General features: G+C 41.7%; 1 protein-coding gene across 11 annotated transcripts in view; it reads right to left on the reverse strand.

Moving 5' to 3' along the window:
- Ank3 (ankyrin 3) overlaps positions 1–12,985 on the reverse strand; it is a 561,730-nt gene that overhangs the window by 192,633 nt on the left and 356,112 nt on the right. For all 11 annotated transcript variants that reach the window (XM_040732583.1, XM_040732581.1, XM_040732584.1 and 8 more), the window contains 3 exons: positions 12,814–12,912; positions 5,517–5,615; positions 590–775 (listed from right to left, as the gene is read on the reverse strand). In XM_040732583.1, coding sequence (XP_040588517.1) covers positions 590–775; positions 5,517–5,615; positions 12,814–12,912 — 384 coding nt within the window. The remainder of the gene's footprint in view (positions 1–589; positions 776–5,516; positions 5,616–12,813; positions 12,913–12,985) is intronic.

Genomic DNA, 12,985 nt, shown 5'->3' on the forward strand with positions numbered 1-12,985 from the left:
GGCAGCTACAGGATGAGGGTGAAAGCTATGATGGAAGGGAAATTGGATGCAGGAAGAAAGCTAGACTCAACAAAGAATGGCTACACAGAGACCTAGTCCCTCGCCCCATTTCCCCCACACAGACTTGCAAGCAAGACAACAGGAGTCCTCAGCTGTGGCTCTCTCCCTGCGGCATGCTCTCCACAGCTCATCTGTCCTAGCTGTGCGAACTGTCACCGTAGAGGTCAACCCCTCGTGTTTGCACACGCGACCGCTAGGCTTTTGTAACTTTGACCTGATGTTTGAACTGCACTGTTCAATACATTCCGTTGTGGTATGAAAAGGAAGGGAACTGCAAACGCATGGAAATCCTTTTCTCTGGAGGTGGCCTCCCTTTTAGCATGCACAAGGCGACATGGACAGCATTCTCTGGCTTCTCAGCTTGAGGCAGGGAGTGACTGAATTGGCTGGCATGGGTTCTCATTCCTTTTAGCGAAGTCATGTCTTTTTTTTCGGCACGAGCTTGCCGAAAGGGAGCCCATGTGTTCCTGCAGGTTGCCTGCCTGACTCAGGACAGGGGTGTGAAAGGCTGGAGTGGTCCGGGCCCTACCTTTGACTCCACATCCGCATTGTTGTCGTTCTGCAGGAGCAGGGCTGCTGCCTTTGTGTCATCTTTCCGGGCCGCGATGTGGAGGGCTGGGAGACGCACTTTTCCTTTTGTGTCATTTTCGAGCAGGAGTGACACAACTTGGTCGTGACCTTGCTGCAGAGCTACAGCCAATGGCGTGAAGCCGTCCTGTGAACAGAAGGATGCGTCAAGATCGGCCAAGTGGGATTCCATTACCAAATCAGGAGGCAAGGAACGGGATGCTCAAGGGTCAGTTTTTGTTTAGGACTTTTGATGCCAACAGCAGATTTAAGAGCACATAAGCACATACCAATTCCTTATATACTTCTGTAATTACATATGGATATGTATTCAAATAAAAAAACATGACATTTCTACCGTGTGGGAATTTTTCTCCTTAATGGCAATTAATTATACACTAATTGGAAAAAATTGAAAATATGTAAAAGTGCTACATGATGTCCAAATGCCAGTACACATAAAACAATATTTATGAAACAATACTGTCAAGTGAAATCTAGGCAAGATTTTCAGAGGAGAGTTCAAATGAGTTGTCAGCTTTCTCACTGATAATTTAAAGAAGGGATAAGTACTCATTATGACTGAGCCTATGCCTGGGGAAGAGCAATGGATGGAACATGGTCATTACCACCTCAAGAAAGGCTTACATAACAGGCTTTTGACTTCTCTATCCAGCAAGGGGAAATGACAAGCAACCGTGCAGACTGACTTTATTGTTTGTTTTCCCAACTGTGCATACTTATAGGGATAATATGATGCTGTGATTTATGAACACAGTGGAATAATCAAGTTACTAGGCACACGCCCTATCTCAAATGCCTAATATTTTTTTATGGTGAGAACCTTAGAAATTCATTCTTCCAGTAACTGTGCTCTATGCAACATGCTACGACTAACTACAATCACCAGGCAATGCGACAGATCCCCATGAGCCTTAATCCTTCTGTGTGACACTTTGACCCTTCACCCAACACATCCCAGTGTTCCTCATAGCTGAGCTGAGGTGTCTCCGCTTCCAGGAGTTGAGTGAAATGGAATTTCAGAATACACCTGGATGTATGTGTACATTCTACACATTGTGCCCTTTGGCGTTCCCTGGGATGTAACAAAGACGAGACAGCTGTAGACTCCACAGAGGTTCATGCAATCGTGTCTGGTGTGGTGCACTCACTGGAGAATAAACACCTTGAGACAAAGCACCCCAAGACTGCAGCGCACGGCACTTCTCTCATGGTTTCATTTCCATGCACCCAAAGGGACCCTGAAAATGATTTTGACTAGTGAGCAGACAGGCAAGTTTCTCATCATTTTTCACTGTGGCCATGATTATTTCCGTAGTCTTCTGGTACAAATATTTCAATAAAGCATTAGTGAGGCCGAGGAGGAAACTAGGTTCTTGAATGCTAATGGCTAGTTTGGTTTTCCAAAGATATTGCTTTCATCATTCACTCCTTTGCTGGAAAACTGATAAATGCCTCCATCATTGCCAGACAGAAAACAAATCACCGCATTCATATTCAAGGATGTGCAAAATATTGGACAAAGCCAGTACGGGACAATTCTGTCCAGTTTTTTTCCTGTATGGATCCCATCCACCTGTTTCTCCACTAACTGTGGGTGTGTGCAGGAGTTCCTACCATGGCACCTTCCTTCCAGAGATGACCTTTCTCTCCCTTCTATGTTCAAGTGTCATCTATGCTCCATTCTACAGGATCATGTTAGCCCTTTCTCTGAACTTTACTGTCTGAGAAAATAATAAAGCAAGGGGGCACTCCTGTCATTTTTAGTGAGACAGCAAGCAGGACAGAAGCAAGATGTCAGCAAGATGAAGCCACAGCTTCACCCTTATGCACATGGAGTATAGAATATAACACAATATAATCAAAAAGATTACTTCTCATGAGTGTCAGTGCAGGATTCATTTTCATAAAGATAAATATCCAAGCACACTCATCTGTACAAAGATGACGAATGAATCAAGTGTTATCTTGAGAGAAAATTTAGTCTTTTTCTTTTCATTGTCTTTTGTGATTGAGACAGTACAGGTGAATTAAACTGGGGGCCCAGTGCATGACAAGCAAGCACTCCACCACTGAATTCTCTATCCAGAATCCCCACGTACTTTTTGAAGATGAGAGTGATAATAGTAGGGCCATATGAAGAGTCAACTTTGTACCTTACTTAAAAACTTTGAGACCACAGAATAAGAGTAGCCTAGGGCTGTTTGGAGTCATAACAACAGCTCCATCTTCACTGTTACAAACTGTAAATTGCAGAGCCCACGTATCAGGAAGTACTTAGCATTAAAGAAATGCATAGCAGATAATCCGATTAGTACCAATAAGATGGTGTTCTACGCCTAAGGCAATTAAGGATCCATAGACCCCTTTTCGAGTTGTTAACTGCTAACCATAGCAGTTCTGGCTTTGGTTTATTCAGAAAGGAAATGTGTCCAGACTTCTTGAGAGAAGGGCTTGGCCCTGGTGGGTACCAGCCATGACATCACTGCCACATGGCAGGTGCGATGCACACCGAGGTTTTAATGATTGCTTGTGGTGAAAATAAGCAAATTTAACCACATGCTTCAGAGTGGTAAAACACAGAAGAGAGCAACAACTGCAAAAGATACTATACGCAGCACGGAACTGAGAACAATGTTCTATAAGCACATCCCAAGCCCTTGACACAAGTGTGTCCTACTTATGAAGAACATACAGTGAAAGAAATGTGGCCGTGGCAGAGCTTAGCAGTGGAGCATGCATTTGGCAGAGAGCCAGCCCAGAGTTGGAGCCTTAGCAACACCAAGAAGACGGAAAAGAAAAGGAAATTTGGCAGATCACTTAGTAATTTAAAAATCCTGTTTAAAAACCTGCAATTTGACATGTCCTTCAACTACCCTCTCTACATAGCACCCTGTTTAAAGGACACCAATAAGGATGGCTAATAGAAAATATTGTATTTTGAGTAGATTATGAACAAAATATTTTACTTGTATCGATTTTCTTTGGTCTCTAATACTAAAATAAAAAAAAAAGAATAGAAAGAAGTAATTCACCTGAAGGATCAACTGTGGGGAATCAGATCTTATTTATAAAAACTGTGATAGCAACCCATAAAGACACAGGTGTGCTGTATTGAAAGATAGCGTATCCTCCCCCCCCAGGCTCCTGTCTGGAGTTCCCTCAATGACGGACTGTGACCTGTCAGGTAAAGTAAACCATCTTCTCCCCACTTTGCTTTCATAGAAAGAAGAACAAAAACTAAGACAAAGTTAAATTGCTAAAAGATAATACTATCCCCCTTTATTGTTTCTTTTAAAAAGATATATTCATTTTTATTTTTTTGTGTGGATAGCCTGCTTTGTCTGCAATGTATCAAGTACCATGTGCACGCAGCACCCACAAAGGCCAATAGAGGGCATCAGTTCCCCGGAAACTGGAGTTACAGACAATGGCGATCCACCATGTGGGTGCTGGGAACACAACCTGGGTCCTCGGAAAGAGCAGCAAGTGATATTAACGGCTCAGCCATCTCTTCAGTTCTTAGTAACTGTTTCTTAACTAGGCTTAACAATATTCTCAGATAGGCGATAAATTCTCATGACGTAATCCCCAACAGTGTATATGGAGGATAGAAAGGGAAGAGGGAGCAATGCCTTGACTGCACTTTGCATATATTACTCCATCAGTACGTGCAGTCTTGTCCATTTTCCAATAACGGTGGGTAGCATATTGTCAGATGGGCACACCAACATTATTTAGGTACTGTTCAGGCTTTAGAAACTGTTACTTGTTACATGAACAGTCTTGAACACTGTTCTTATACTCTCTACTGTACCTGTAGTACACAGTCTTACCAGCCAAAGACAAGCATTAACTGTCAACAGGCACACACACACACACCTGTTGCTCTGTTTTTCAGTTTCAGCAACACTGTAGGAAAATTCTGGTTCCTTCTCCCCAGCAGTTTTTCCTTTGAACCCAAGGACTAAAGATTGGATTTTCTTCCCCTGATTAATTCACATCCCATTGGTCATTGTCTGCCTGTCTGTATGAACTGTCTCTTCATTCATTTGCTGGTTTTACAGGATAACATAATCTCAACAGCTGGGTGAGGATATAGCCAGCCCCTTATGCTTCCTTCCAGAGGAAGGTGACTTTGTAGTGAGCTGGACAGACTACTAGAATTCATTGAATGAATTGAAAATGAAGAATTTGCAAGTATCAGTTGACTATTAGCAACCGATTCTAAGTGACATGCTTAAGCAGTGGTAAGCATGTAGGCAGATCAAAGACCTACATTTCCAAGGCTTAAGTCACTTTTTATTTTTCAAGTAATTTTTCTATTCAAGAATGTAGAAAATCTTCCCCCTACAAACACCACTGCTATTTGGTAATTAAATGTGTATAATGGTTTTATTTGGAAGTATGGATTAAATCTAATTAGTCAACTTTAGAAATACACTGTGTGTGTGTGTGTGTGTGTGTGTGTGTGTGTGTGTGTGTGTGTTTTCAACCATTGTAATTAGCCTAACACTAATTTGGGAAAAAACCACATTTACATCTAATATTCACTAAAATGATATTTCAAAACACTGGTTGCCTTGGAGGCAAGATTATTAAGAGGCAAAAATTATTATTACTAAAATAGGTTAAAAATTAAAATGATAGCATAATTATAGGGTAGACAAGACACTTGAGCAGATAAAGAATATTTGTGCAATGAGAGAATTCTCAAAGATTTAAAATAGTTTCTAGGGCATCTCATGAAAGAGTCACCATGTTAAAGCACACCACAGTCATTGAAATCCTGGTGAGAAAATTCTTAGCTCTAGGCTTACAAAAAGCCTTTTGAACACATGAACTCATAAGAACAGAAAGTGTCTCACCTCTGTGGCCAGGCTCTGGCTGGCACCATTGTCCAGAAGAAACCTGACAACTTCCAGATGGTTCTCCTGGGCTGCCATATACAATGGCGTGAAGCCATTCTGCAAAAGAAGAAACCAGAGTGTCACATGGGCTGCTTGCCAAGCTGGCACTGAAATGTGCATTCTGAGCAGTGCTCACATAAAATGACTTTTATAATCCTTTACTGTAAACCTTCATAGTCATTAGAGAACTGAGCGCCACAGCCTATATCATATTCATGACCATAATCACAGTTTGACAGCTGATCACACAAGTGTAGAGTCAGTATTCACAGTTAGTAGTCTTAAAGAAACATAGCAACTTATACACAGTAGGTAAACAAGCAAGCTCATTTGTCATCAACCATGGATGAGGTAGTACCATGAATAAAATATTTTACTACGGAGAAAAATGTGTTCGGTTGTCACATTTCCCAAGAACCAACCACTATTTCAAATAAAGATGTAATGTTTTCATGTAAAAGTAGGCATTTCAAACAGTTCCATCTCTGGAAGGAAATTATTTTCACCTCAAATCACTTCAAATATATGACAGAGGTGACTACACAGATCAATGAAAGGAAGACCCACAGGCAAAATGGGATGGTTGAGTATAACTGCCTCCTACAACTTTCTCTCTTCCTGTTTTACAGGAAAGGTCTCATGTACCCAGGTTATCCTAGAGTCTACTACACAGCCAAGCCTAGCCTTAAACTACTGATCCTCTGCCTCCTCAGTGTTGGGGGTCACAGTTTTGTGATCACACCATACCTGGCTCCCTCTTTTGTTGAGGGGCTTACCTTCCTAGCATTAATACCTGAGACACTTAATCTTTTCCAAAAGTCACATTCCTATTGACTCTGGTTCCTAAAAATAGTTTTTGATATACACTTAACTCTCATTCCATAAAACTCATCCTTAGGTAATGTACTATTCAGTGAGGTTTGTGTACTCACAGAACTGGGATAGTAGCCTCGCCAAGCAAGACCATGGCAAGATGCAGTCACACTAACCCATATCATCCCCTCATCCTGAACCTCTTGGTACCACTTTTCAGTGTCTGCCTTTTTCTGTAACCTTGGCAACCACCCATCTCTATTCTGTTTCCTTAGCTTTGTTTCCTTTGCACATTCCATATAAAGGAGATCACACTGTATGGAGCCCCAAAGGGTCTTAAGGTCTTCCTGCTATCCATAGTGATAAAATGTTTTTTTGTTGTTGTTGTCTTATTGTTTTTATTTTGGGTGTGTGCTTCCCTCCATCACAAGAATGCTACAGTTTCAATACCAAATGTCCCCTCAGGGGTTGTGGTTAAATATTTGGTTCCAATTTAAATGTTCAGAGGGCTTTGGGAAGTGATTTGATCATGAGAACTCTAATATAATCAATGGATGAATCCATTACAGATCTGTATTTGATGGCATTCTTCGGAGGTGGTGGGAAGCATGGAGGTGGGGTCTGGTGGGAGGAAGCAGATGTTTATATTTCTATTTCTATTTAGCTCTTTCTAATTTCCTTCTGCTTTATGGCTGCCTGAAGGTGAGCAGCTGGGTTCAGTCACATGTTGTCTTCCATGAGGTTTTGCGTAGTCTCAGGGCCCCCAAACAGTACTCAGGCAACCCTGAGCTCAACTTAACTTCTTTGTTTTTCTCACTCATGGCTTCATGGTAATGAAAAGTATCCTATCCAATGTACATTTCGAGTTTAAAGTGAGCACTTGGCATGTGCATTTTAGTTTGCCTTGGTGATGGTCAATAGCACCTATCCATTTTTCTCTCATCTGGCAATGTCTTGTTTATCTTGTCTCGGGGAATCACTCTTCCCTGCTCTACAGGAAGGACACTGAGATAGACATGTCTGCTCCTCTCTGATGATGGTGTAGATGCATGGACAAGCATGCCTGTTAGCCTTCTCTCCTGAGCCAAGTTCCCCCCAGTCTCTGCCCCTAACCTCAAGGGATGGCACCAAAGGGCTCTCTTACTCTTTGGTTCTGGCTAGGATCTCCTATCTTCCACTCTAGTTTTCTATGTTCTAGAACTTTCTGACTCCTCTTTAGACCCTGTTCTCAGTGACCCCAATCCAATGTCAATACACTCTGTAGAAATTTCTTTTGCTGGAGTTCATTTTTGCTCCTTTAACACAAATATTGTTATCTATCAATAAAGGATCTACAACTGTCTTTTGGAGAGACTGACTAAAAATCTTTCCACTAGTCGCTAGCCCAGGCACCTCCCATAATTCATTGCAGCACCATGGGATAGCCTATAGCTATCACACTTATTGATGAAAAGACACTTGGACTCAGGATGGCCAGATTGGAGAAAGATGTTCCTTCTCCATTTTCATGCTCATTTCAAAGCTTAGGAAATTTTCAAAACAAAGCTGGTTAAAAAAAAAAAACGGTGGTGGGGGGAACATACTGAAGCTCAATTTACATTTTCTTCTCTATGGCAACAATAGATTTAAGTCTCCTGGGGAAGGGCTGCTTAAGATGCAGCCAGTGTGCTATTTAAAGTCTGCTTTTATGTACTATCTCCAATACCTTCTGCTCTCAGTGTTTACAGTGGGGCTATTATATGCATGCAAATGTGCACACTAATCATTTTGCAGAGAGCATGGAGGCATGCTCCATCACACCCTACTTGGCAGAGTAAAAGGCAAAAAAATTCAACAAACAAACAAAAAACCAAACCAAAAACCAACCAAACAACCAAACAAAAACCAAACCCAGTGACTGAGGGACATCTCTTCCACTAATGGAAACTTCCCATACATTCTTCATCGTAGCCAACTACTCCACACTATAAAGTATTTTGCTGAATCCTGTATGATACTGAGGTCTATGAAAGTCAGATTAAAGGTCAAAAGTCAGGGGGCATCTATCTCAGACACCTGCATGTCTGAATGTGAAAAATCTAGCTCCTGTAACACAGGGAACATCTGGATGTGGGGTAAACCCTCAAGGGGACACAAGAATACATTTGATTTGAGGTATTTTGCCTTTTTTAACACTAGAAAAAAAACTTGTTCATAAAAATATATCTAGCTGGGCAGTGGTGGTGTACGCCTTTAATCTTAGCACTCAGGAGACAGAGACAGGCGGATCTCTGTGAGCTACAGACCATCCTGATCTACAAGAGCTAGCTCTAGGACAGGCTCCAAAGCTACAGAGAAAAACCCTGTCATGAAAAACAAAACAAATATATATATATACATATATATATGTGTGTGTGTGTGTGTGTGTGTGTGTGTGTGTGTGTGTGTATGTGTGTGTGTGTGTGTGGCCAAAATACCACCAGAGGCAAACCCTACCTGAATAAACACAATCAGCTATGCCTCTGGTTGCAGACAATGGAGGAGGAGAGAAGAGGGATGTCAGCCTTTGTGCTGAACAGTTTTACTGTCTTCAATGGTAAACACTGTGTATTACTGTTATATTGAGTTCCATAATTACGATTCAGTTAGCCAACGGGATGTGTGGAGTTAGGCTAGTCCAGTTACCCAGCTTGCTCTGGGGATTTGATGCTACCCTCCTGTGTGCTAGCATTCCACATAGGCTGTCATGCCCACCTGTGTGGGTGTTAAGAACCCAAACTCCTTCCCGGCTGAGCCGTCTCCCCAGCCTGGCTTCTTTCCTAAGGTATAGCAAAGAGGCCACAGGAATGTGAAGTCACTCAAGGAAGAACTAAATAATTGTTAAGACTTGAGATCAAGGCAACAACCAAACCTCATTTAAAGTAAAAACCCTAGATTAGTTATGGTATCCAAATGTATAGGAACAGAATTCCAATGCTGGACTGTGACATTTTTGTTATGTTCAAGGAGAGGATTCTCAAGTATTTCTTTTAAGATTTTAAGGAAAATTTATATTATTATTATTATTATTATTTGTGTGTGTGTGTGATGTGTGTGTGTGTGTGAGAGAGAGAGAGAGAGACAGAGACAGAGAGACAGAGAGGGAGAGAGAGGGGGGAGTAAGAGAGAGAGAGAGGGAGGGAGGGAGGCAGGGAGAGAGAGAGAGAGAGAGAGAGAGAGAGAGAGAGAGAGAGAGAGAGAGAGAGAGAGAGAGAGAGAGAATAAAGGTTAGAGGAGGACAACTTCTAAGAGTCAAGTGTTTTTCCTTCTACCATGAGGGTCCTGGGGGTTGAACTGAGATCAGCCTCAGTAGCAGGTACCTTTGTCACTGAATAGTCACCTGCCCACTCTTAACTATTTCTTACATTTTAAGAAATGTCTTGTAGCTGAGATTTCACTTAGAAACCCATCATCCTACCTGCCCCCTCAGTCTCTCCTCAACCTAGAACTCATGATCCTCCTGCCCTGGACTCCCAAGTGCTGACATTACAGATACGTGCCTGCACAAGTGGTCTGTGTGTCTTGAATGTGAACATCTCCATGTTTTAAGTGTTGTTGTGTGGATGAATAACATCTCCATTTAAAGAAACACTTAATTTTAAGAAAAAATGTTATTTAGCTCAGGCTGGCCTTTACTTGCTATGTAGTCAAAGATGACCTTGAACTTCTGACCTTTCTGCCTCCAATGATCAGAACCATGAACCACAAGTAGTTTATGTGGTGCTGGGATTGAACATCAGGCTTCATGGATGCTAAGCAAACACTCTACCCACTGAGCTACAGTGTCAGCTTGAATTTAATCTTCTTTTATAGCATTGTTGCCTTTTGATCTTTGCAGACTTCCTACTCAAGAGTTGCTATGGGGAACTGTCTTACAACCTTCTGACTCTACAGCAAGGTCACCTCAATGTTCCTTCTAGCCACAGCATGGTGTATTCAGGAGGCAAACATTTTTTGATGGAGGAGAGCTGTGTTGCTCAGTGTGTGATGGGGATTCCCTTCCAAGCACAGCTGCAAGAAAGAATTTCCCAGGCTGCATTCTTGCCCTCACAGCATCATCAGTGTGGAACGTGTATAAATTCAATTAAAAAAGACTCAGGCTTCATCCCCACCACAGTTTTCCCACTTATGGCATAGCAGGTTTATAGCTGTGGCTGCCTTCGGACATAATCAGGAATGTGTGCAAGTTTTGAAGGAGATGTTCTAATTGGAAATGAATTAAAATATTTCCCCACAATCTCATGGCTCACTAATAACTCTAAGTTATTTCTCAGTAGACAAAATTATAGTAATTTTTTGGAGGGGGGAATCAGCTTAAGAGTATGATGCAGGCAGTTGAGATGTCTCGGCTGGTGAGTGTTTATACTGTTAAGCCTGGCTTCCTGAGTTGGATCCCTGGGACCCAGATGGTGAGATGGAAGAATTGACTTTGTAAGTTGTCCTCTGACTTCCATGTGTGTGAACTAGTTCACACATGCCCCCTCTCCTCCCACATAAATAAGTGTAACTAAAAAATTGAAAGCACAATGTTTTTCTTTTTTCTTTGGTAGTTGACTTCTTAGTATCTGAAAGGGTTATTGGCTAAACTTTAATTTTTATATCCTTGCTTTCTTGAAAAGCAATACCATTCAAAGTGAACTCTCACAGACATTGTAACAAAAGGTCCAAGCCCAGGGAACTAGAAAGAAAGGAGAGCAAGGGACCTTGTCTCTGGGAGCTAAGTGTGTTTACTTCCCTGGCACTGATGACCACTAGGCTAGGGCTGACCTCACAGTGATGCTGTAGATCCTTGTAATTCTGCAGATGTCCCAAGAGGTTCATCAGCCAAAGATGCCCAGAGACAATGAACCAAGCATACTTAACATAGAGACCAAAAGGCCAAAGTAACTACTAAAAAAAGTGTGCTTTGGATCAATGAGTAAAGACAACTGCCTCCCAGTCTGATGACCAGAGTTCAGTCCTTAGGACCCACATGGTGGAAGGAGAGGACTGACTCCCACAAATTGTCCTCTGACCTCCACTAGTGGGCAAACACACACACACACACACATACACACACACAAATAAAAAGTATAATACATTTGTTTTTTAAAGCATGTTGAGTCTTTCTCTCAAAGGTCAAAGACAAAATTCTGAAAGAAAGCTCATGTGAACAATAATCACAAAAGGCTTTGAGAATGCAAAAAATAAAAATAAAAAAGAACCTGAAAGGCTGGAGTCATAGTTCATTGACAGAATAGTTCCCTGGCATGCACAAAAAGACTAAATGAAATGTGATCTAAAAAGTGACCAAGTTTAACTTTTCCAATAAAATCATGGTACCTACGCTTTCCTCACTACCTTCTATTTTACACAGCATGAATCTTGCAAGAAACACTAGAGAACTCAAAATCTCACCATTTCCACTTAATCTTTTAATTTTCAGATTAGTCTCACATCAAAGGTCCAACAGGAACCCAACCTAATTCTTCCCAAGCCTCTGATCCCAAGGGTGCTGGGAAATCCCATCTTCACTGTAAGAACCATGGGCCCCATAATCCCTTAGTATCATCATCCCTGACTTCACTAAATCCTGGATCATGGGCAAAATTGCAGGTTTGTTCTGTGATCAATACGTTCAACGCCCTTCCCCCTGGTGGCACCACTGACTAGGGACAGATGCTGCCACAAGAAACAGGGCAAAGGAGGTAAGACCTCTGTGGGAGCTGTGCGTGAATGCCAATGATTGGACTATGAGTACCCGTAATTTTAAACCAGTGAAGTAGAAAAGCTAATTCTTTTAGATTCAAATGCTAAGATGTTAGGCAATCTATGTGCTCTTTCGAGGACATCAGAAATGACAGTGGGACTTACATTCAGTACAAATAGTCTGAACACTTTAAAGATGGGAGATTTTTAAAGTTTCTGGGTTTATTTATTTACTTATTTCTTTTGTAGTTTATTTGTTTCGGTTAGCAACAATGCTGACTTCATTGGTCTAGAGGGATTAAGAAGTTTCTTCCAGTGTCCAACTAATGAAGAACCATGCACTCTGAAAAACCTGAAGCCTTCTCTTACTTATACAGTTCTTCATTTCCCGTGTAAACTAGCAACGTGAGACGGAACCCAGGTTAGATGGTGTTGTAAAACAGTTTAAAGGCACCATTTCAAACATCTATTTGACATCTGTGTGTGATCATCAGCCACAGCCATTCATAGGTGGACCTGTCAGTCATGGCCTTTCCGAGGTGGACCATGTTTGGAAATTCTACCTCTCATGACATATCATACATAAACACACATATGAGTTCAATAAACTTTGACAACTACTTGATAAAAATCAAGCTTGCAGCTTAGCTGACATGCAACTCAAGACAATGCTTGGTCTAGAAGTCTTATTGGCAAATGATAGCCAAGGTCCTTTGCAATACAGGTGTAGGTTTACCTGAGATTGTGCGTTGACGTTTGCTCCATTCGTAACCAAGACCTTGACCACTTCTGCTTGCCCGGCCAACGATGCGATGTGTAAGGCTGTGTTCCCTTTCTGTGAAACAAGAGGCAAGATACATGAGCTCATAGTCTGCTCAGTGCTCCTGTGATGCATAGATAATGGAGCT

This window comes from Mesocricetus auratus, unplaced genomic scaffold (assembly GCF_017639785.1).
Source record: "Mesocricetus auratus isolate SY011 unplaced genomic scaffold, BCM_Maur_2.0 Super-Scaffold_100027, whole genome shotgun sequence".
Classification (NCBI taxonomy): Eukaryota; Metazoa; Chordata; class Mammalia; order Rodentia; family Cricetidae; genus Mesocricetus; species Mesocricetus auratus.